The sequence below is a fragment of the Solanum dulcamara genome, chromosome 10, assembly GCF_947179165.1.
Source record: "Solanum dulcamara chromosome 10, daSolDulc1.2, whole genome shotgun sequence".
Taxonomy (NCBI): Eukaryota; Viridiplantae; Streptophyta; class Magnoliopsida; order Solanales; family Solanaceae; genus Solanum; species Solanum dulcamara.
Window position 1 is genome coordinate 35,328,676 of NC_077246.1, and position 24,560 is coordinate 35,353,235.

At 36.8% G+C, this 24,560-nt stretch overlaps 1 protein-coding gene and 1 long non-coding RNA gene across 4 annotated transcripts; both read left to right on the forward strand.

Annotated features, from left to right (window-relative positions):
• Nucleotides 1-2,313: 2,313 nt before the first annotated feature.
• LOC129871288 (uncharacterized) lies at nucleotides 2,314-4,324 on the forward strand. Of its 2 annotated transcripts, none has more exons than XR_008762229.1 (2): nucleotides 2,314-2,330; nucleotides 3,950-4,324. It is a non-coding gene; the product is annotated as an uncharacterized LOC129871288 (long non-coding RNA). The 2 variants fall into 2 exon arrangements; XR_008762228.1 differs by lacking the exon at nucleotides 2,314-2,330 and adding an exon at nucleotides 3,638-3,845.
• A 9,347-nt stretch (nucleotides 4,325-13,671) lies between these two features.
• Nucleotides 13,672-21,368, forward strand: LOC129870475 (uncharacterized). 2 transcript variants are annotated; one of them, XM_055945278.1, is made up of 15 exons: nucleotides 13,672-13,764; nucleotides 14,165-14,585; nucleotides 14,819-14,912; nucleotides 15,858-16,044; nucleotides 16,133-16,388; nucleotides 16,810-17,025; nucleotides 17,111-17,197; nucleotides 17,283-17,417; nucleotides 18,342-18,461; nucleotides 18,618-18,865; nucleotides 19,007-19,087; nucleotides 19,316-19,547; nucleotides 19,818-19,916; nucleotides 20,008-20,193; nucleotides 20,756-21,368. In XM_055945278.1, exons 1-15 carry the CDS (start codon nucleotides 13,703-13,705, stop codon nucleotides 20,855-20,857), a joined length of 2,526 nt encoding a protein of 841 aa, XP_055801253.1. In that variant the 5' UTR covers nucleotides 13,672-13,702; the 3' UTR covers nucleotides 20,858-21,368. The 2 variants fall into 2 exon arrangements, with proteins under 2 accessions (XP_055801253.1, XP_055801254.1); XM_055945279.1 differs by having other exon boundaries at nucleotides 13,724-13,948.
• The last annotated feature ends 3,192 nt before the right edge of the window (nucleotides 21,369-24,560 follow it).

The following is a 24,560-nucleotide window of genomic DNA, read 5'->3' on the forward strand; positions in this document are numbered from 1 at the left end:
TTAAAATTTTTATTTTTTTTTGGATCGGTAGGATCGGGGTGTGGGTAGGGTAAGGAAAAAATATTGTAATTTGAGGTAGGATGAGAGTTTTGGAAAATGTTTTCTTTAATTTTTGGAGGGAAGTCATTTTTCTTAAATTTGAAAAAAATAAGTTAATTTAAAAAATATTTTCCAAAATATTTAAGCTAACCAAACATGAAAAAATAGAAAAATATTTTTCGAATTCGTACCAAACACACCCTTACTCTAATTTGATAGGAGAAAGATATTGTAAGAAAGACAAAGCATGTACAATTAGTACCAACAATAACAATTTATCAAGTGAAATCTCATAAAGTAGGGTATGAGTAGGGTAGAATGTACGCAAATTTTATCACTAACTCATAGAGGGAGAGAAGTTGTTTCCGAAAGACCCCCGACTCAAGTATATCGAACCCAAGTAAAAGAAGAAGAAAAGAATAGAGAAAACATAACGGCTAAAAAGAAAAAGAATGTAAAATCTATAAGAAAAATAATAACAACAACAAATTAATAAAAACAGCAAAATAATAAGAATTAGTACCAATTAATAAGAAAAAAAATTAAAAGAGGTTTCAAATAAAAAGGAAAAAACTTTGGGATAATTGATTACTTTTTCGTAGTTGAACTAGTAAACCATACCAGCTATTTGTATATAATTTCACATTTAAATCATTTAACGCAAACATTTTGCAAAACTGAGTTAATCTAACTCCAAAATCATTTCAAAATGACGGATATCACATAGCTTACCATTCCATTTAGTGATTTGATTTGCTCTAAATAAGTTGGAATTGCGTATGTAAACAACAAATTTTCGAGCCGAGAAAAATAAATAATCAAGACCGGAAAATTGGAGTAACAAGGTGTAGTATTTGATTTCAAAATGTAATGCGGTTACAATCTCTATAATAATCCTCTGATTCTTCAAGTAATATGAAACACGTTGAACTTGAATTTGTTTTTGATTTAGAGTCAAGGGCTTGAATAGCTTGATCTTGAATCTTCGTCTTCGAATTTGGATTTGAAATATTCGTCACGAACACTTGTATGGTTATGACGAACAGTAAAGATGAACAAGTAACTTGATCTTGATCTTCTTCTTCGTTCTTGATCTTGAACTTGAATTTGATTGCTTGAACTTTGTAGCTTTGTAGAGAATTTGAGGTCTTTGATCCACGAGCTCTCTTCTTGCTTTTTGTTCTTCCCAAAAACCTCCCCCTCTCAGAATAATGAGGACCCCTATTTATAGTTGTAGGGAGTGGTATGAGGGTGTGATTTGATTGGTTGGTTTGAACTGACCAATCAGATTTCTTTGTTGAAGAGTTTTAATTTGATTGGTCAGAACATGTCACATGGACACGTGGCATTATTTTAGTGGCTCATTTAATTTGACTTAGATTGCCACATAACTCTGACATGTGGCATGATTTTAGTGGCTTATTTAATTTGACCTGGATTGCCACCTAACTTTGACATGTGACATGATTTTAGTGGCTTATTTAATTTGACTTGGATTGCCACCTAACTTTGGCACATGACATAATTCTAGTGGCTTATTTAATTTGACTTGGATTGCCATCTAACTTTGACATGTGGCATGATTTTGGGCCTTTAGGATGAGATGATATTGGGCTTAACAAAGTGGAGTCATCTTTATAGCCCAAATCAATGGATTTAGGTTTTTAATTAAATCCACATTTATTGGGCTTAAATAATCGACCCAATTTTATTAATCCAAAATATTTATTTGGACTAATATATCTTGAATTTAATATAAATTGAACCATTCTACAAATTTATATTTAATAAATTGTAAATGATTACAAATGCCCCCTGCTTCAAGTCTTGTCGAGATATTTTATCTTTTGAAGACTAGGCTTGAAGTATTACTTGTAGGATAATGACATGCCATTTATTTTGAGATGTACCGTGAATTCATACTATATTGATGCACATCTTCATCATTGTTGGAGTAGGAATGTAGCAAATTAGTTATATCCAATGAGGAGTAGAAAAGAGAAGAAAGAAAAAAAAATGATTTTTTTTTTTTTTTTTTTTTTTTTTTTTTTTTTTTTTTTTTTTTTTTTTTTTTTTTGTTTGTTTTTTTTTTTTTTTTTTTTTTTTTTGGGGGGGGGGGTGTTTACTTGTCATGCAAGATTCCACCACTAATTGGAATCCGATTAGGAGTCAATTTTGTAGAAGCCTAATTCAAGTTTGAATCTAATTATAATAGGTGCTAATAAACCTCTATAAATAGATGTCTGCCATTCATTGTTTTGCAGCAATGTGTCTTGAAGATCAGCGCCGTGGTACTTTCTTCTTTCTTTTCTTTGATTTTCAACAACCTTTTCCTCATCTTGACATGTCTGTCGTAGAAAATTCATATCTTATTGTAGATACGTAAGAATCATGAACGGTGTGATTTTCTAGAAACTAGACTTCTCGATTTATAACATATCCAAAATTGAGAATTTAATACTTTCATGACCGTTCTAGATAATTGATTTATTTATTTTTTTCACGTTTTTTTTTTCACGTTTTTTTTTTTTTTTTTTTTTTTTTTTTTTTTTTTTTTTTTTTTTTTTTTTTGCAAATGCCTACCCTTTATTCTGTCTTCCAAATCCAATTAGAATTCTGAAAGGACACACTTCTTTTAGAATATGGATAGCCCAAATTTTCACAATTTCACATCCAATTAGGATTTGGAGAGAATAAATTTGTATCATTTTACTAGAGTTCTACCAAAAAAAAGTAATTACAATTACTTTGGAAGAAGGAATCTCTCACCATCACTATTTGTCTATAAATAGACTCTCTCCTTCTATTTATTTTCATCATTGGTATTGACAATTTTGATACTCCTTTTTGCATATCCTCTTGAGTTCATCAACATATGAGGTACATTTACATTGGTCCAAGTCAAAGACTTTACACCGTCTGAGACAAAGACTTTACATAATTTGTGGCAAGGAAAAGGCAATTCATAGTCCGAGCTAAAGACTTTACACCGTCTAAGGCAAAGACTTTACATGATTTATGGCAAAGACTTTACACCGTCTGAGTCAGAGGCATTCCATAGTCCAAGCTAAAGACTTTACACCGTCTGAGGCAAAGACTTTACATAATTTGTGGCAAAGAAAAGGCATTCCATAGTCTGAGCTAAAGACTTTACACCGTCTAAGGCAAAGACTTTACATGATTTGTGGCAAAGACTTTACACCGTCTGAGTCAGAGGCATTCCATAGTCCGAGCTAAAGACTTTACACCGTCTAAGGCAAAGACTTTACATGATTTATGGCAAAGGCTTTACACCGTCTGAGTCAGAGGCATTTCATAGTCCAAGCTAAAGACTTTACACCGTCTGAGGCAAAGACTTTACATGATTTGTGGCAAAGAAAAGGCATTCCATAGTCCGAGCTAAAGACTTTACACCGTCTAAGGCAAAGACTTTACATGATTTGTGGCAAAGACTTTACACCGTCTAAGTCAGAGGCATTCCATAGTCCGAGCTAAAGACTTTACACCGTCTAAGGCAAAGACTTTACATGATTTGTGGCAAAGAAAAGGCATTCCATAGTCTGAGCTAAAGACTTTACACCGTCTAAGGCAAAGACTTTACATGATATGTGGCAAAGACTTTACACCGTCTGAGTCAGAGGCATTACATAGTCCGAGCTAAAGACTTTACACCGTCTGAGGCAAAGACTTTACATGATTTGTGGGAAAAGGCATTCCATAGTCTGAGCTAAAGACTTTACACCGTCTGAGGCAAAGACTTTACATGATTTGTGGCAAAGACTTTACACCGTCTGAGTCAGACATAGGTTTTTCCCAAAGAATATAATAGTTCATTATTGAGATTCATTACCATGATTATTGAATTACTAATTTAAGCGCAAACGCTTTTTTTTTTTTTTTTTTTTTACAGATTGAATCATGGTTTACCTTAGAGATTTGACTTCCTCTTCTTCAAAGTTGCGATACCTTTTGTGTTTCGATAGTACAAGAGATATATCATTGTATGAGCACCAAATCCAGGAGAGTTTCAATTTATCAGAAATCAAACTTCTTAACATATCCAAAATTTATAGTTCAAGTCTTGCAGGATAGTTCTAAGCAATCTTCAAAAATGAATTTCACATACAGAAAAGCTGATAGATTCACATTCGCATGTTCTTATTAAAAGAAAATATTCGTATCTTAGTGTAGAGAATCCAAAAAACTACAACATGTACAATAATCACAGCTAATAGCTTTATGGATTTGTACGAATATTTCTTTGAAGTCAATTCAAATTATGTCTTGATTAGCCCTCTTTAATTCATATGTCATGTATGACAATATACAAGAACATTGTGATGCTCAAATAACAGTGTGCCCCATTTCGTTTGAACTTATGAGACTAAAATTTAGAATGTAACTCATGGATTATGGTGGAGAGGGTCAAGAGAGACTATGAGTTCTTTGGATACTCATGCGACTGAACTCAGAATGTAATTCTAAGCGCCTACGTACCTCAGTGAAGAGGATCAAGTCATAACGTAGTTCTCAGAGAATGATGATGTTTTTTTTTTTTTTTTTTTTTTTTTTGTCCTAACTTTTGCCTAGGCCGCCTCTTTCGAGATTTTCAACCTAGCGGACATTTATTTTTTATGGGGTGCCGTGCACAGTTTATACTCTTGCGGGCCAGGAGTAACATGCAGTTTATACTCGTACCTTAAGGAGTGACTTTCTTTTCTTCAAGGATAGTATCTCTTTATGAACTTTCCGTTAATGGGGCCAATGCGCAATCCTTCTGAGTCAACCAGTTTGTAAGCGCCACTTGAGCATACTTCTTGTACCACATATGGTCCATCCCATTTGGCGGAGAACTTGCTTCCAGACCGACGAGAAGTAATAATGGGCCTTCTTACAACAAGAACTTGATCACCCACTTGGAAGCATCTAAGACGAACCTTCTTATTAAAAGATCGAGCTAGACGAGCTTGATAACATTGCAGACTTTGTTGGGCCTCTAGTCTTTTCTCATTAAGAGCCTCCAATTCTTCAAGGCGCAACCGAGCATTTTCTTCATCAGTGAGCCCTTCTTGAATGGCGAGGCGCAATGACGGTATTTGACGTTCAAGTGGAAGAACTGCTTCAACTCCATAAACAAGAGAGTAGGGAGTCGCTTGTGTTGGCGTGCGATACGTAGTCCTATATGCCCAAAGAGCCTCTTCCATTCTTTCATGCCAATCTCTCTTAGACTTGGAAACAACTTTTTTCAACAAGTTGCAGAGTGTCTTGTTAAATGCTTCAGCGAGACCATTAGCAGCTGCATAATACATAGAGGAATTGCGTTGCTTGAAGCCAAAAAGATCACATATCTTCGTCATTAACTTGTTATCAAATGGCTTGCCATTATCTGTCAATATGTATCGAGGAATACTAAAACGGTAGATAATATTAACTCGAATGAAGTTGGCGACATTCTCTTTCTTTACTTCTCTAAGAGAAACAGCTTCTGCCCATTTTGAGAAGTAGTCAGTTGCAGCCAGGATATACAGATGTCCACCCGAGGACTTAGGCAATGGTCCAACAACATCCAAACCCCAAGCTTCAAATGGCCATGAGGCAATAGTTGGGTGCAATACTTCTGGGGGTTGATGTATAAAATTTGCATGGAATTGGCAAGCTTTACATCTTCGGACGTAATCCAAGCAATCTTTCACCATGGTTTGCCAGTAATATCCCATCCTTTTTATGTGAAAATGAAGTTTTGGTCCAGACTGATGCGCTCCACATACTCCAGAATGTGCTTCTTGCATAGCTTGAGTAGATTCATCTGCCCCCAAACATCGTAAGAGAACTCCATCGAACGATCGCCTGTAAAGTGTATTTTTATAATAAAGAAACCGAGGAGCTCGTCGTCGGATTTCTGTTCTTCTTCGAAGGTTTTCTGGCAATATTCCATAACACAAGTAATCTATTATTGGTTGTCGCCAATCGTCAATATCAGCTTCCGAAGTGGCGATAACTTGTTGAAATTCTTCTTTATGCTCAATTGGAGGTGGAGTTATCCATCTTTGACAAACCACAACTTGTATTTCATCAGGAGATACTAATGCAGAAGCTAAAGCTGCCAATGCATCAGCCTTTTTATTTTCCTTTCTTGGGACATGTTGAATAGTCACCTCTCCAAGCCATCCTATCATCTTTTGAGCGTAATTGCAGTATGGGATTAACTCAGGCTTCTTTACTTCATAATTACCCAAGACTTGATTGATCACCAACTTGGAATCCCCAAAAACTTGTAGTTGCAATTGTTTCATATCAATGGCCATCTCAAGCCCAAGTAAGAGTGCTTGATATTCAGCAACATTATTGGAGCAGTTTTGTGTTAGAGTGAAGGAGTATGGCAAAACTTCTCCATGGGAAGTGACAAATACCACTCCAGCACCGGCTCCTTCACGATGTGCAGCACCATCAAAATACATCTTCCAAGGTGGCTGAATTTCTACTAGCATTGCATCTTCATCAGGTAATTCATCAGATAACTCCCAATCATTCGGAATTGGATGATTGGCCAAGAAATCTGCTAGCACTTGTCCTTTCACTGCCTTCTGAGATATATATACAATCTCAAATTGTTGAAACTGGAGGTACCACCTTGCTAGCCTATCACTTAAGACAGGCTTGGACATGACAAACTTGATAGGATTCGCTTTAGAGACAAGTTGTATAATATGAGCCTGGAAGTAATGCTTCATCTTCTGAATTGAGAACACGAGTGCCAGACATAACTTCTCAATAGGTGAATACTTGATCTCATTTTGTGTCATCATCCTACTCAAGTAATATAGGGCATTTTCTTTCCCTTCATCATTTTCTTGTGCGAGAAGTGCTCCTACTGACCTTTCTTGTGCTGCAATGTATAAAATCAATGGTTTTCCAGGTATAGGAGCTACAAGTACTGGAGGTTTCATCAGATAAGACTTTATGTTCTCAAAAGCATTGGTACAAGCTTGGTCCCATTCAAAAGGAACATCTTTCTTCATAAGGCGACTGAATGGTTGACACCTCCCAGCCAGATTTGAGATAAACCTCCTAAGATATGCTAATTTTCCTTGTAAGCTTTTCAACTCATGAATATTTTTTGGCTCAGGCATCTTCAAAATAGCATCTATCTTATCTTGATCAATCTCGATTCCTCGATATCGAACAATAAAACCGAGAAACTTTCCCGAAGTAACTCCAAAGGCACATTTTAAAGGATTCATTTTGAGTTGGTATCTTCGAAGCCGTTCAAACACCATTCTCAGATCTTTCAAGTGGTCATCACTCTTCTTTGATTTTACTACCAAGTCATCGACATAGCACTCGACATTTTTATGAAGCATGTCATCAAAAATATTCTGCATGGCTCGTTGATAAGTGGCTCCAGCATTTTTTAAACCAAAAGGCATCACTTTGTAGCAATATATACCTTTAGGAGAACGAAATGCAGTAAGTTCTTCATCCTTTGGTGCCATGCGAATTTGATTGTATCCAGATGAACCATCCATGAAGGACATTGCCTCGTATCCAGTTGTAGCATCAATCATAAGCTCAGGGATTGGAAGAGGAAATTCATCCTTAGGGTATGCATTATTAAGATCTCTAAAGTCAACACAAACTCGTATTTGGCCATTCTTCTTTCTTACAGGTACAATGCTTGAAATCCATGTAGGATATTTGACTTCACGAATAAAACCTGCTTCAATGAGCTTGTTAACTTCAGTTTCGATCAAAGGAACCAATTCAGGTCTAAAGCGACGTTGCGCTTGTTTAATAGGACGAGTACCTCGTCTTACAGCAAGACGATGAACTGCAACTTTAGGGTCTAACCCTGGCATCTCTTTGTAACTCCAAGCAAATACATCCCTAAATTCCATAAGCAACTCAATATATTTCTTCTCTTCATCGTCATCCAGCGAAGCACTTACATATGTAGGCCTTATATCATCATCAACTCCAAGATTTACTTCCTTCAATGCATCAACAGTATTCTTTATCCCTTCCTCGAGTTCAGGTGGCGCATCTTCAGCATCCTCATCTTCTTGAGGATCACCATCATTAAAAGATATGTGATGGCATGCATGAATATTAACAAATCCATCATCAATTTTTGCATATAGTGGGGTACTTTCTTTGTCACAAATTGCGATGTGATTTGATGATCCCACACTTTCTTCATCTTCATCTCGCTCCCTAGTGTGAACTATGGTATGAGTTTTTGCTCTCAGGACATCTCCACATGAAACTACAAGTTTTGTTTCTCGCCTCATTCTAGAAGGGATCAAACTGGGCCAATTCTTGGGTGAATTATGCTCCCGGGCATATACCCGTTCTTCCACTATTCTATAATCTCCTTGGCGCTTGTATTTCTTCTTCATTGGTCCCAATCGATCGAATACTGAAATTTTTGGAGTTGATTCTATTAGTCGATCAGATGCAGAAATCTTAGGAGTCATGCCACTAAGTCGATCAAATACAGAAGGCTTTTTGTTGAACATCACAGATTCTTCCACAGGGGTAATATAGTTGATGCTCATCCTTTTTATAGAGATTCGGATTGGTGACGGTTGTTTGTAACCCAGGCCTTCGCGCGATTGCTTGACATCATACCCTTTCTCTATCATCATCCTTTGAGTTGGATTTAGGCCATGATTTGCCCTTTCAATAACTTCATTTGGAAGCTTCCCTACTTTAGAAGCTTCATTGGGATTGTATCCTGCTTTCACCAACAACTTATATGCATTCGGGTCAAAACCCTCATTTGTACGATTTTTAGGGAGTGATTCATGTGAATCATGATTCGATGGTCTGACAAATCCCTGTATCATTTTTGAAGGTGATTTGATCGCATCAATTTGCTTGATAGGGAATGTCAACTTACTACTCTGCAACTCAGAGGGTGGGATCTTAACTTTGTTTGTCTTTGGGACATAGTGAGAAACAGGAATCATTTTCTTACTTGATGATGCCTCACTTATCTTAGGCACTTTACTCATATTTGAAAGCGTTTTATCCTTTTCAATCATGACCCTCGCATTAGCAGGTGCTACATCAACCCTTTTTGTGATATCAGCAGGTATCACGTTATCAACTGTAACTTCTTTTGAATTCTTTAAGTAGAATTTTGCATCAGCGAAGTGCGCTTCCGTCTCGGTGAAAGGTTCATCATCAGCAACTACCTTCTTTTGAACTCCATCTTCAAAGTATTTGAAACATTGATGGTAGGTGGACGGTACTACTTTGTTCTCATGTATCCATGGTCTTCCTAACAAGATGTTATACGAGGTCTTTGAGTCAATAACATGCATCCATGCACTCGAACGCATATCCCCCATCGTTATATCTAATTTGACAGCACCAATGGCTCTCTGCCCCCCTTGGTTAAAACCTTGAATCATCAGACGACTTTCAGACAGTTCATTTATCGGTATTCCAAGTTCTTTCACAGTACGAATAGGGAGAATATTGACCCCAGATCCATCATCCACCATGATCCTATTCACTTTATGTCCACGCACAAAACCTACCATATATAAAGGACGATTATGCAACACTTCACCCAATAAAAGATCATCATTAGTGAATGTAAACTTCGCATCACAAGTGTCCACTTCTTCAGAGTGAGGCTTTATAGGGACTTCATGTGATGGAGGTAATGATGGTGATGAGCTTTCTACCATCGTCTCTTCTCTATCAATGTTACAACACGAGGCCTTGGTGTCACGATGAGAAATCTTTTCACGAAACCAACTTGGCAAGAATTCCTCTAATGTTACCGGAGGGCGTTGCTTTTGATAGTAATTTCCCTCGACTCTTGACTTCTTCACATTCTTCTTTACCCTTTGAGTTTTAGGGGTAGGTGGATGACACCACTTTGTTCTTATCTTTGCTCTAGTCACTTGCTTATTTGGTTCTCTTTGCAAGCTCATTTTACGACGTCTTCGTCGTGTCACTAAAATCCATCCTTCATCATCAGTATAAGCACCGCAAGATTGGTTTTCCTCTAGAGATTTATCTTCCCATATTACTTTATTCATCAAAGGAACAAGCGATGATACGTCAACATTTATTGGTTTGAAGTCACCAAATCTAATCATCTTTGATGGTGATGTGGCTAGGTCATCACCACTATCATGTATTTCGACAAAGTTGCAAAGAACTATGGGGTCAAGTGAACCAAAAGTGACAGAGACTTGATTTGAACTCTCCTTCTCATCTTCAAGCAATATCTTTCCTTCACGGGCCAAGTCCATAATCTTTTCCTTAAAGATAAAACACTTTTCAATAGGATGGCCCATCAAACGGTGATATTTGCAGTAATTTGGATCATTAGTCCTCCCAGCCTCATCTGGACGCTTCATTTCAGGTAGCTCAAAGAGTTTTAACGCCAGAAGCTCTTCGAAAATTGCTGGAACATCTGAGTCCAAGAAAGGATACTCTTTTGCCTGCATTTCCTTCAAAGTCAGCTTTCTACCAGCGTTATTCTGAAAAGTTGTGGTCTTCACCCTTTGATTCTTGCTTAGATTTGTAGCCACTTTCAAAGGTACGGCATTAACACTCATCGACTCCTTGTTTCCAAACTTAGGTGCCGATTTCCCCCCTTTCTTTACCTCCATTTTGTCTTTTCCCTTGCGAGGCCCATAAATAATTGGTCCTTCAATCCCGCTTGCAGACATGCTCAACTCCATATCATGAGCACGTGTGGCTAGTTCCTCAAACGATTTGGGTTTAATACCTTGTAGGATATAACGAAGTCCCCAACGCATTCCTTGAATACACATTTCTATTCCGGAAGTTTCACTAAGCCTATCCTTACAATTGAGGCTTGCATTTCTCCATCGGTTGATGAACTCAATGACGGGTTCATCTTCCCATTGACGTGTATTTGTGAGTTCAACCATGCTCACAGTACGCCTTGTGCTATAGAAGCGATTAAGAAATTCATGCTCAAGTTGTTCCCAACTATCAATAGAGCCTGCCTCGAGATCCGTATACCAGTCAAAAGCATTTCCTTGTAAGGAGCGCACAAACTGCTTGACCAGATAATCTCCATATGTTCCAGCGTTATTGCAGGTTTCAACAAAATGGGCAATGTGTTGTTTTGGATTTCCCTTTCCATCAAATTATTGAAATTTTGGAGGTTGATAACCTGCAGGCATCTTCAAAACATCGATTCTTGAAGTGTATGGCTTTGCATATGTGAATGATGACTTTGAAGACACGTCATACTTATCTTTGATAGTTCCCATGATAAAGTCCTTCAGTTGATGAATGGGAATTCCTCCTTCAGGAGATACTTGCAGCTCATCCCCCAAATTTATTTGCTTTATAACTGAATCTCCCTTTTCTTGTATCATCGGACGTTTTCCAGGTGCATGACTTGAGTCCCCCTCCATGACATTCTCAACTCTGTCCGTCAACTTGACAATTCGATTATCCTGATCTTGCACATATTTTGTTAGACCTTCAATTGCCTTCGTCAAACTCGCCAGTTGTTCTTCAACAGTTGAGGTGTTAGTCATCATCGCTTGGATGGCTGTTATGGATGATGGAGCAAAGCATGGATTTTCCCTCAAACTGAAATCTGTCTGAAACAAGTTACGTGGAGTGACTGAGGAAGATCTAGTGATCAAGACATCATCTTCATCTTGAATAGTGCAATTCCTCGTGTTAAAAGGACTAAGTCGAGCCAACGTCTTTTCAACAATATCAGCTATATTCTCTCCTTCTTCCAATTCATTCGGAAAGAATCTTGCCCCCTTTGAAGATGGAAGATCAAAAATAGGACCTGATGCGGACGGCACTTGAAGTGCTTGTTGTCCTAGCAAGTTTGCTTTGTTCCTAGTGATGGGTCCCAAACTTCCCATAGTAGCATCCAGTATGTTTTCCACCTCAGAGGAAAACTTGGAATCAGTAGCCTTAGCAATAATAGTCCTGGAGTCAAACTTCTTAGATGCCATTTAAGTGTTCTTGAAGTTTGATGATTGATGTGAAGAGATGAGAGGTAGAGATGGTCCCACTGGGCGTGCCAAAATTTGTAAACAACAAATTTTCGAGCCGAGAAAAATAAATAATCAAGACCGGAAAATTGGAGTAACAAGGTGTAGTATTTGATTTCAAAATGTAATGCGGTTACAATCTCTATAATAATCCTCTGATTCTTCAAGTAATATGAAACACGTTGAACTTGAATTTGTTTTTGATTTAGAGTCAAGGGCTTGAATAGCTTGATCTTGAATCTTCGTCTTCGAATTTGGATTTGAAATATTCGTCACGAACACTTGTATGGTTATGACGAACAGTAAAGATGAACAAGTAACTTGATCTTGATCTTCTTCTTCGTTCTTGATCTTGAACTTGAATTTGATTGCTTGAACTTTGTAGCTTTGTAGAGAATTTGCGGTCTTTGATCCACGAGCTCTCTTCTTGCTTTTTGTTCTTCCCAAAAACCTCCCCCTCTCAGAATAATGAGGACCCCTATTTATAGTTGTAGGGAGTGGTATGAGGGTGTGATTTGATTGGTTGGTTTGAACTGACCAATCAGATTTCTTTGTTGAAGAGTTTTAATTTGATTGGTCAGAACATGTCACATGGACACGTGGCATTATTTTAGTGGCTCATTTAATTTGACTTAGATTGCCACATAACTCTGACATGTGGCATGATTTTAGTGGCTTATTTAATTTGACCTGGATTGCCACCTAACTTTGACATGTGACATGATTTTAGTGGCTTATTTAATTTGACTTGGATTGCCACCTAACTTTGGCACATGACATAATTCTAGTGGCTTATTTAATTTGACTTGGATTGCCACCTAACTTTGACATGTGGCATGATTTTGGGCCTTTAGGATGAGATGATATTGGGCTTAACAAAGTGGAGTCATCTTTATAGCCCAAATCAATGGATTTAGGTTTTTAATTAAATCCACATTTATTGGGCTTAAATAATCGACCCAATTTTATTAATCCAAAATATTTATTTGGACTAATATATCTTGAATTTAATATAAATTGAACCATTCTACAAATTTATATTTAATAAATTGTAAATGATTACAGCGTAGACTACTCAAAGCTTCTATAATAATAAATTGATAGATGTTAAAGGTTTTTGAATATATTCTAAAAGATAAATAGTTAAATCGTAAATATAATTTGGCAAAAATATAACCTAATGAATCTCAGCAGATTCATGTATCCAACTTAACTATTGTATTATGGAGACACATTTGTTATTGTATTTAAAAGTTTGGAGTACTTTTATTTTACATTAAAAGGTTTTAATTTATATATACTCATAATTATTTTAATAAAAATTGCAGTTGATTTTTTCATCTTTTTTAGTATGACCAATTGCTCATTATTTTATATTATATTTTAGATGACCTGGAGATATTCTTTTACACCATATTAAATGTGACACTCGCGTGAAAATGAAAAATACAAATTTTATTCAAAATTATTTTTAATCTGGCAAGTAAAATAAAGCAAACTATTTGGCAGATGGGAGGAAATTTTTTGTTTTCGAGTTTTAACAATTTTCAAAGTTACCCAGAATGGGGGCCTAAACAATTAACACTAGGAGAGGCAACTTTGTTAACTTGTTACTATTATTTATTTATGTGACAACAACAGCTTCTATGGAGGAACTTTGTAAATGTTTCACCCATCGGGCCATTCATCTTCATTCTGCCAAAAAAGGGTAAACTTTTGTGGTTTACTGCTGCTGTCTAGTCAGAAGCTGAGAATTAAGCTTCATATTCTATTCTATTCATAATCATCTCTCACCTCTGGGGTTGACTTTAAGCTTCATATAAATATGTTTTGATATAATTTGGGTTTTTGCTTATTCATGTGTTAGCTTCTTGATCCCAGATCCCAAACTGGTTAGCTGTTCACCATTTCTCTTGCATTCTCTTGTAATTGGGTGAATACTTTATTGCTATTTGGACATGTTTCTTGGTTAAAAATCTCTTCTCTTCAACTCAAAATTTATGTTATTGTCTTGCCCTTGTTCTTTTGTATCAAGAATCTAATGAGGGCGTGTTTGCTCCTCTTTTTCTGTCGAAGTTAGATTTTTCATACTTCCTTTGACACAACAGGTCTTTTGCTTTGACTGCAATAATTAAATCAAGATTTGAAGAGAAGATCATGTCCTCCTCTAACCAGAAACGGATGTGTTCATGGTCCACTGTGGCAGTAGTTGCTTCAATTGTCACATTGGTTTCAGTTGTTCATTTATTCCTCTACCCGATTGTGCCCTCCTTTGATTACCTTCGGCAGTTTCAGAACTCTTGTATCCCTATCAATACATCTAACTCCAGTAGCCACAACAACATTATATCAACTGAAGGAAGTAAAATCAATCTTGGTACAAGCCCCACGCCAATCATTGATCTAAATGCCAAATTTCCTGTTGATTTACACAATGCTGTGATATATCGCGGTGCTCCATGGAAGGAAGAGGTTGGTCGGTGGTTAGCTGGTTGCGATTCAAATACTTCTGCAGTTAAAGTCGTTGAGGTACATACATAGGAAAGTAGGAAACTGTGACCTGCTTTCTTTCGAATACTTATCTAAAGCTTCTTCCTGTTGCTGCTTTTTGTAAGTTACACTCTTTTTTCTAACAAATTCATCAATGGGTAAAATCTGCATTTAATATCTAATCCAACAAATCTGTAAATCATGTTGCTCTTACTTTCTATTAATCCTCTTTCTTGAGATGATTTAGCTCATTATAAGTGTACTGGTATCAGCAAATTGGTGGCAAGACCTGCAGGAATGATTGCAGTGGTCAAGGCATCTGCAATCGCGAATTGGGTCAATGCCGCTGCTTTCATGGTTTCACTGGTTGGTAAACCTTCACTCTCCTTATGTCAACATTTATCTTGGAAACGTAATTCCTATTAGTGTGCCCATGAAATGGAATGTAAAGCTTTGTTAAAGAGTGTCGCACATGGCATACAGTGGAAATGAACAAACATATTTCTTACGAAATTGGGTTTATAAATGTAATGGCTCATTAACAAGTTCACTGTAAGATATTCGTGCCGTGAAATGTTAGGGATCGACTGTTGTGTCTTTGATTTGAACATTGGTTTTACAAGATTCAGAGATACAATTCTCCAACAAAACCCATCCGACTTTTCTTTCAAGTTGCATCTTAGGCATAAATGTGTCTTATATTCTCAAGAGATTGAATACAAATTGGTTTTTATTTTGTGCATTGATTAACCAACAACTAACTTTCAAATACTTGGTCATTTTGATTCATGTTGATGGTTGTAATGGTTCGATCTCCTTTCCATTCTTGCAAGGGGGGAGATACAATGTTATTTCCTAAAACGAAATATGAAAGCACTTTTGGCATGTGACATGTACTGATATCTTTCATACAAAGAAATATGCAAATTAAAGGTGTTCTGTATTTACTTTGTGGCATGTTTCTTAAAGTCGTTTTTTCTTTCTTACTATAGGAGTCTGATGTGGTTGCACCTGTAGTTAAGCACTTACTAGGTTGCGGTTTCACAAATGCATGTATACAGATCACAAAATTCCAGGCTATTGTACCTCCTGTTTGATCTGTCAATGAATTGTCATTACAAACATAAATAGGTACCTTGCCATTTTGTTATCTGTGGGGAGAGGAGGATTTCTAACAAGTTCTGACAGTATGAATGTCAGCTGGAAACTTTTTTTTCTTGGGTGAAACACAATCAAACTTATCTCAAATTAGGCAATAATTGAAATCTCTCATCTGATTTTCTTCATTACTAACATGCTATATCTTTTCAGGTGAAGAATGTGCAGAGAGGCAGGAGTTGAGATGCAACTATCCTGGATCAAAGGAGCAACCTTTTGGGCATTGGGTTGTCTCAATTTGTCCTGCTTATTGTGACACAACTAGAGCAATGTGCTTTTGTGGGGAAGGCACAAAATACCCAAATCGTCCTGTTGCTGAGGCATGTGGCTTTACAATCAAGTAAGCCAACATATTTCTCATTTAACCTTTATTTGCATCTCTTCCATCACAAGAACCCTGGCAGTAATTGCTTGTGTATGTGATTCAGTCCTCCATCCAAACCTGGTGGTGCTCCTGTGACTGACTTCACAAAAGCTGATCTCGACGTCTTTACAACAAATGGTAGCAAACGAGGATGGTGTAATGTGGATCCGGCAGAAGCATATGCCTCCAAGGTGCTTTTCAAGGAGGAGTGTGATTGCAAGTATGACGGTCTTTGGGGTCGATTCTGTGAGGTGTCTGTGCTAAGCACTTGTATAAATCAATGCTCGGGCCACGGGTTGTGTCGCGGTGGATTTTGTCAGGTAAAGTCAGTTCTCATTGCCTTTCCTGCGCAGAGTATTTCATTAATATTTAGAGGTTGATTGCAGAATTTAGCTGTAATCATTCATCCTCCCATTTTCACCAATGCTAAAAGGATTCACAAAGTACAGAAGCACTGTATCATTCAATAACAAACACAGACTATTCTCTGTAAATAATGTTCTAGCATTACCTGCCTTTTGTTTTGGTTGTTTTTTCTGAAAGTTGTCTAGTAGATGCTTCCCCTATAGATCATCTTGTCATAATCTCTGCGTCAAACTATGAAGTACGTCCCTTCTTCATACACACACAAATATCTAGTTTCCTTCTGATAACTTTATCTTCTCCGAAAAGTAAGTTGAGAGTAACAGAGCTTTGACATGGTTAATTATATCACAAGTTCTTTTTATTTACATATTGCAGTGTGACAGCGGTTGGTTTGGAGCAGATTGCAGTGCACCCTCCGTTTTGTCACCCATTAGAGAGTGGCCTCTCTGGCTACGACCAGCGCAGGTTAATGTTCCAGAGAATGTGAACAGCAAAGGAAATCTTGTCAATCTAGATGCTATTACGGAGAAGAAAAGGCCCCTTATATATGTTTATGACTTGCCCCCAGACTTCAACAGTCTTCTTCTGGAGGTTAGAACAATTTCTTCCTGCCACATCCTATCCATTCACTTGGAGAGTAAAATTCTAATTCGTAATAGTTTCCTGGGTATTATAGGGACGTCATTTTAAACTAGAATGCATAAACAGAATCTATGATCCAAGAAATGCTACAGTATGGACTGACCAGCTGTATGGTGCACAGGTATCATTTGACTATAAGTGACTCCAACTAAGAAATTGAATGTTTGGGCAGACCTTGATTAACTATCCTTATATTTTTTTTGTAGATGGCACTCTATGAAAGTATGTTAGCTAGTCCTCATCGGACATTGAATGGAGAGGAAGCAGACTTTTTCTTTGTTCCAGTTCTCGATTCATGTATTATAACTCGTGCTGATGATGCTCCACACTTGAGCATGGAGGTATTGATGCATATTATTTTTCTGTATTGTTTGGTCAAACAAATCACCACTAGGATATAAATCTTGTTTTGTTGGAGTAATTCAACAGTTGAGAACCCATGCAATAAGTAGAGTTGTCTGGTTGTTGGCACGTTCACATTGTGTGCCGACATCAAGCTAAACCATGATTTCCATTTTGGGTACCAAAATGCCTTTTTTTTTACCAAGAAACACCTCTGTATGATTATCGATTCCTACCATTTTGAATCTTTTGTCAACCTTCTCCTGCTTGAAGTTGGGTGCTTTTTGACTACAATAAGACTTGCAGTCTGACATATACTGTTGAGTCCCAACATCAGTGGGCTTTAGGGTGCATGGACATCTTATATGGTCTTGGACAATCCTCTGCTCATAAGCTAGCTTTTAGGGTTGAGTTAGGCATGAGGTCCATTTATTTAACATAGTATCAAAGCTAGGTCCAGCCTAATTTATGGTTTCATCCAATGTTAAGCCCCCTATCTTATATTGTCCACGCTCTAGATGTTAAGCCCTGGGCATGCGGGGTGGGGGTGTTGAGTTCCACATCGGTGGGCTTTAGGTTACATGGACTTGTTAAATGGTCTTGGACAATCCTCTCCTCATGAGCTAGCTTTGAGGGTTGAGTTAGGCCCACTGTCTTTTTCTTTAACATATACCAATGGAGTCTACTTCTACTTTAGAGAATAGAGCTAGCTCTCAGTCTCGGATACTTTTCTATTGATTGCAAGATCTTATCTTCATCTTATATATATCTGTATACATATGTAGAATCTTAGAATGCTGTGGTTTCTGGATCCTAATACCATACATTTCATGAAACTACTTGTGTTTCTTATCACAATATAAATGCCTATATAATGGCTTGAAAATGTATTTAGGTTACACTTTTCTTATGATCAATTTCAGGAACAAATCTATGGTGGGTTGAGAAGTTCTCTGACACTTGAATTCTATAAAAAGGCTTACAATCATATTATCACACAGTATCCTTATTGGAGCCACTCATCTGGAAAGGATCACATCTGGGTATGTTTTCTATGAAGATGTCCACATATTAATATTAGAGAACAGTAATTAGAGATGCTTAAACTTCCATAAAGAGATAAAACAGTGTACAAGAAAAGAAGTTGTAGTACTTTTATGGTATTAATTTCACCGGACTCATCTTTTTTCTGAAGGCAGTTCTTCTCATGGGATGAAGGTGCTTGCTATGCTCCTAAAGAGATATGGAACAGCATTATGTTGGTCCATTGGGGTAATACAAACTCAAAGCATAACCATTCAACAACAGCATATTGGGGTGATAATTGGGATCCAATTTCCTCGGATAGAAGAGGAAACCACCCCTGTTTTGACCCAGATAAAGATCTCGTACTTCCTTCTTGGAAACGACCCGATGAAGGTTCTCTAAATGCTAAACATTGGTCCAGGTAGTTTTGCTTTTCAATTGTCATCCATGAAACACATATATTAGGTCTCTATCAAGCTATAGTTATTTTGAAATGCAGCAGTAGTTCAGATTTTATTTTATATTGACCAAGACCAAATGTGTTGGAAAAATATGTGTGCAGACCTCGTGAGAAGAGGAAAACATTCTTCTATTTTAATGGAAATCTTGGACCAGCTTATGAAAATGGAAGACCAGAAGCTACGTAAGTGATCTGAAAGCTAATAAGATTTCGATTTCTACTGCAAGACATGAAGCACTCTATGTTCGAGAACCTAACCTCTGAATCTCTGACAGCTCACTCATCAACCATTATTGGTAGAAGAGAGCATGTTGGCCATTTGGATTGTCTGTTTACAAATCATCCTTAGCAGTTAGCACACAGCTTGTTTAGCAAAGTTAACATTAATTAGGCTGTTGGTGAAATCTGCAGGTATAGTATGGGCATAAGGCAAAAAGTGGCTGAAGAATTTGGATCAACCCTTAACAAGGAAGGTAAGCTTGGCAAGCAGCATGCAGAAGATGTGATAGTGACACCACTACGTGCTGGGAACTACCATGAGGAATTGGCAAGTTCTGTCTTTTGTGGGGTTATGCCTGGGGATGGTTGGAGCGGACGAATGGAAGATAGTGTTTTGCAAGGATGCATTCCTGTGGTGATTCAGGTACTTTATTATGTAATGCTTTATTCCGGAGGATTGTCAAGACAAGTGCTTTCATATGAAGCTTCGTGGATGCTATGTGTTGCTTTTGACTTATGGCCTTTTGAAGCTCTTGCATACTTGTGCCCTTTAATAGTGATTCATTTTTCTGATAAAAAAATAATTTCAAAGCTTGTGGAACGTACTTTTAATTCATTAGAATCTTTTTCAATCTATGCTTTTGGATTCTTTTCCTATGGTTTGCGTCACTGACTTCCATTTCTCTATGTTCAGGATGGGATATACCTACCATATGAGAATTTTCTCAACTATGAAAGTTTTGCAGTTAGGATACGTGAAGATGAAATACCCAATCTATTAAACATTCTTCGGGTAACTCTATGTTATCTTCAGTTCAATGTAGAAGTCTTTACTTCATTCATGGTTAGCTAGGATTGCTAAATAGTAAATTTACTTCTTGTAGAGTTTTAATGAGACAGAAATTGAATTCAAATTGGCAAATGTGAAGAAAATCTGGCAGAGATTTTTGTATCGCGATTCAGTTGTGCTTGAAGCTGAGAGGCAAAAGGCAGTGCGTGGGAGTGTTGAGGACTGGGGCCTAGTGTTTTCGCAGCTAGAGGAAGATGATGTCTTTGCCACATTCATACAGGTATATGTCGTGTTTTCTCTAATGGTTTTGTGTCTATAGATGTGTTAAAATAATAGAATTTTGAATCTTAATTATCTGATTAATTGCATAATTAGATCTGAGTTTGTTCTTCTGCAAATGATGCTGAGAGATATCTGACAACTTCAGACAAGGGGCATAAATGTTAATTCCTTTCCAGTTTGATCTGTTGGATATGAAGCAGAGACACAACTTATGATCTGAAAGTAATTCATCAAGAAAGAATCATTTGGAAGTAGTAAAGAAGTTTGAGTACTACCAAAAGTAAAATAATATTGAGACCGAGTGAATATACTATCTTAGTCTTAATATACTCATCTCACCATTATTAGCGTCCCCTCAAAGCCCTAACATCTTTTTATATTCCAGTAAGGTCTTTTTAACTGAGGGATTCTATTGAGTTTTTTCCTTTGCCAATTTGAGTTTGACTAAACCCTTTGACCATTCTCACAGTACGTTTTTGATTGAAAAGAACTTTGTTAGCTTCAAGCATGCGTCTTTTGTTTGGGAATGCTATTGAACGGTGTTTCCTTTATATCCTTAGGTTTTGCATTACAAGTTGCATAATGATCCTTGGAGACGACAACTTCTTCTGCAGAAAAAGGAATTTGGATTACCTAAAGAATGCTTGATTCGAACAAAGTGAGAAACTACTTTATACTTGGACCTGAAACAGGATTCATCACATGGAGGGTTTTGCTGTTGATTAAATGCATTGGAAATTGAGAGTGTATGCAGCTGCAGTAAGGCAAAAATTTTGGTCAGTATACCAATTTTGCGTCAGTATTTTCTGTGGAGGGACAACTTAAGGCAAAAGCATGTGTTCTGTTGTTCTTATTCAGGCCATATTTTATACATGTAAATGAGTTAGCTTCTCTAGGAACTATATTTTGTACAAGATCAAAATTAGGGTACATGTCTTACCCTTTGTTTCATGTTTATAGGGAAGTCATATATCTGATCGATTCACAAAGGAGAAAATAGTTAGTAAATGGAAGTTGTATGATGAGATTGATGTGAAATTTTTAGGTCATTATGTTGTCAAAGAAGTAGAAGATTGGTTCTGTATCCAATAAATTTCAAGTGGTGTTTGTGTAAATGAACCTTGTACCTTGTAAATTTTCAAATATTATCCTATCTTCAATTTATTTAGATTCAACAAAGAGCTAATGTTAGTTAAATCCAAAGGTAGGACTGTTGGGTCTGGTTTTGAGTCGGGGTTGGGTCTATGGTCTTGGGTCCCTAGACATGGCTAGGTCTTAGATCTCGAGTTACGGTCAAGTCTCGAGTCTAGTGTTACAAGTGTTGGGATGAAGTTGAGGGTTGAGACTTGCATCTTGGGTTTTGAGTCAGTATTGGGCCATGATAAGGTCTTGAGTTCGGACTAGGGTTGGATCAAGCGGGATTCGTGATTGTGAGTTAGATTTGAAGGCTTAAGTCATGATGGATGGTAGAGGAGGGGCAGATCTGAGTAAGAGGTGGGGTAGAGAAAGGTGGAAAATTTGAAAAAAATTGGATCAAATTCGGTGGGTCATGACAAATTTCTTTTTTCAGTCCATTTTAGCCTCACTTATTTCTGTTCAAGTAATTTTTGGGTTGATTTTAGCCCAACATATTTGTTAATTCAGTCCATTTTAACTTGTTCAATTTCATTTAAGATCGTTCATTTGACATTCCTATCTAAAAGTGTTGGATTGAAATTCCACGATTTTGGGATTCAAATTAGTAACCTTCCTTGAGTTTTATCTCATTCACTCACTTGGACTAGAGGGACAACTTTGTCTATTCATGTGGAGATAATAATTTGACTATTCAAAATTAAAATAGAGGAAAAACCCATCATTCTTTTGGTAATTAGGAGTTTTATTATATTTAACTAATAGTACACACTTTTGACAAGTCTAGGGTACATAACATTGAGAAAGGAAGACAGTGAATCACAGAGTAACATTAAATTTCTAAAACAAGTATTACTACTATAAACATGGCTTAGATAGTTGGATATTTTATTACCTTCCCAAACCCATATTCCAATATCGGGATTCTGTCAAGATCTGATTGAGTAACAATTAAAATAAAAACTGAATTAATTGACTCAATTTTTTTGGGACATTTTCTCGATTTGTATTAAGTAATGAAAATCCTATTACATGGAAAACTAAGAAACATATTTGATATAAACTACTGAGCCTCCATTGATGAGTTAGACCTGTAGTACACAACAAGAGAAATTTAGAATAGGGAGAAAAAGAAGAAGAGAGCAAATAGAGGTGAGAAAGATATACATTCAATTTTTTCTTGTCTCACATGTTAGTGTTGGTAATTACAAATTTAGTAACCACCTTCGGTCGTTGTAGCAATATCACAACCCTAACTCATTCAATTATTTGTGATATCGATTGTTGATCGACATTAGTTATTCTTCTCTCTTTCCTTTATTTGACTTCGAATCTCACTTCCTACATCAATTAACTAATTAATTCAAGGCACACCATTCCTTCCTCCTTGAAAATATCATTGACCTGGATTAAGAGTTGAACTCTAGAAATTTGGCCTTGATGAAGTTGTAGTCCTCCCAAGTAGCATCTTCAGGAGAAAGGTTAGACCATTGTATCAACACTTTGACACCACTGCATTGTTCTTTCCCACCATCTGTCATTATAGGATAACTATTTGTTTGACTTGAAATTGGCTGACATCACCGCTGCTAGGCAACATAGTTTGGAAAACTACCATGCAGTCCACTTCTTCTTTAATAGGGAGACATGGAACATAGGGTGCACCTTAGTTTGAACAGGTAAGTCCAATCGTTAGGCCGCATTTCCAATTCCAGCAAACACTTTAAAGGGACCATAGTATTTAGAGCTCAACTTTGGGAGGCAATAAAAGTCTATCTATAAGGTTGAAGTTTGAGATACACCATGTATCCAACTTAAAATTCTCCAACAGTCCTCTTCTTATCAACATATAATTTTATCCTCTTTGAAGCCTCTCTCAAGTTATCTTATAAGAGTTGGTGTAGCTCTTGTCTTCTCATAACAATATCCTCAGTACTTGAATCCATGGTTTCAAGAAAGGGCCTTAAGGACATGTGAGGTTGAGAACAACCATATACATCCTCAAAAGGGTGCATTTCACACTAGTGTGGAAATTTTTGTTGTATTACCATGTAAATATAGATAACCCTTGCTTCTACTGTGCAGGCCTGCCTATTAACAATCATGTACCTTAGGTAGTTCCCTAGACTCCTATTCACCCTCTTAGTTTTCCCTTCACTTAGGGGATTATAGGCAATGTTGTAGTGCAAATGAGTACCGAACAATCTGAATAAGGATCATGTCACACCCTGAGCCTACATTTAGGGCATGGTTGGCACTCAATATCATTGCTGGCCACAAGCAAATTCTTGGCCTAGTTTATTACTATATTGAATGCTATAACACATATGTGGAAGCATTTTAAAAGATGAACACGCAATAAATTCAAAAAAACAAACTCAACTTTATCTACAAATTTGAATCCTGAATAATATATATGTTTGTAAAACAATGCTGAAAGTTATAACTTGATTGAATCATCTATGAAGCCTCTAATATATTGAAGATAGGTTATTGAGACAAGACCCTAAGCTACTTGAATACTATGCTAACAACATATACTAACTACTATACTCTAGATAGACTGGATCCCTCCAAAAGCAAGGAGGTCTCACCAAAGCTGTATGAGAGTGAAATACTAGTGTTGCATCTATTGTCGATCCAGAATATCTGAATCTGCTTCATAAAATGATACAGTGACGAATGACTTAAGTACATGGAATGTACAATATACAAAATAGTTGAATGAAACAACTGGCTAAAACTGAACATACTAAACTGAATGAATAACTCTGAAGATGGACTATAAGAAAGTCAACTAAGTAGTAAAGCATGCATGTGTACTTTTACAACAACATTTTACAACTGGAAATATGTAATAATAGCACATACTGAAAAATAATATAACTTTAATTTTCTTGGAGAATTTCTCTAATTGACATTAAGCCATGTGAAAAATATGGAGTTCAACATACAACCCCAATTGAGAGGGTGCCCTATACCTTGCCAAGGGTATAGAACATGTCTCATGTGGATGCAATAACTGATCCCTTTGGGCTAAAGGTTTCAACCTCAACTGGAGAAAGACCATTATCCTACGGTGGCAACGTAGTTTTGTAACCTGGGTTATTTGGAACCCACATACACTCGGTGCTAAATAGTTCTTCCAAAGCTGTATTACTATTTGCTCACAATATATCATGATAATTGTAACTGAAATCAAATTGTGAGTCTTTGCTCAAAATCTGTAAA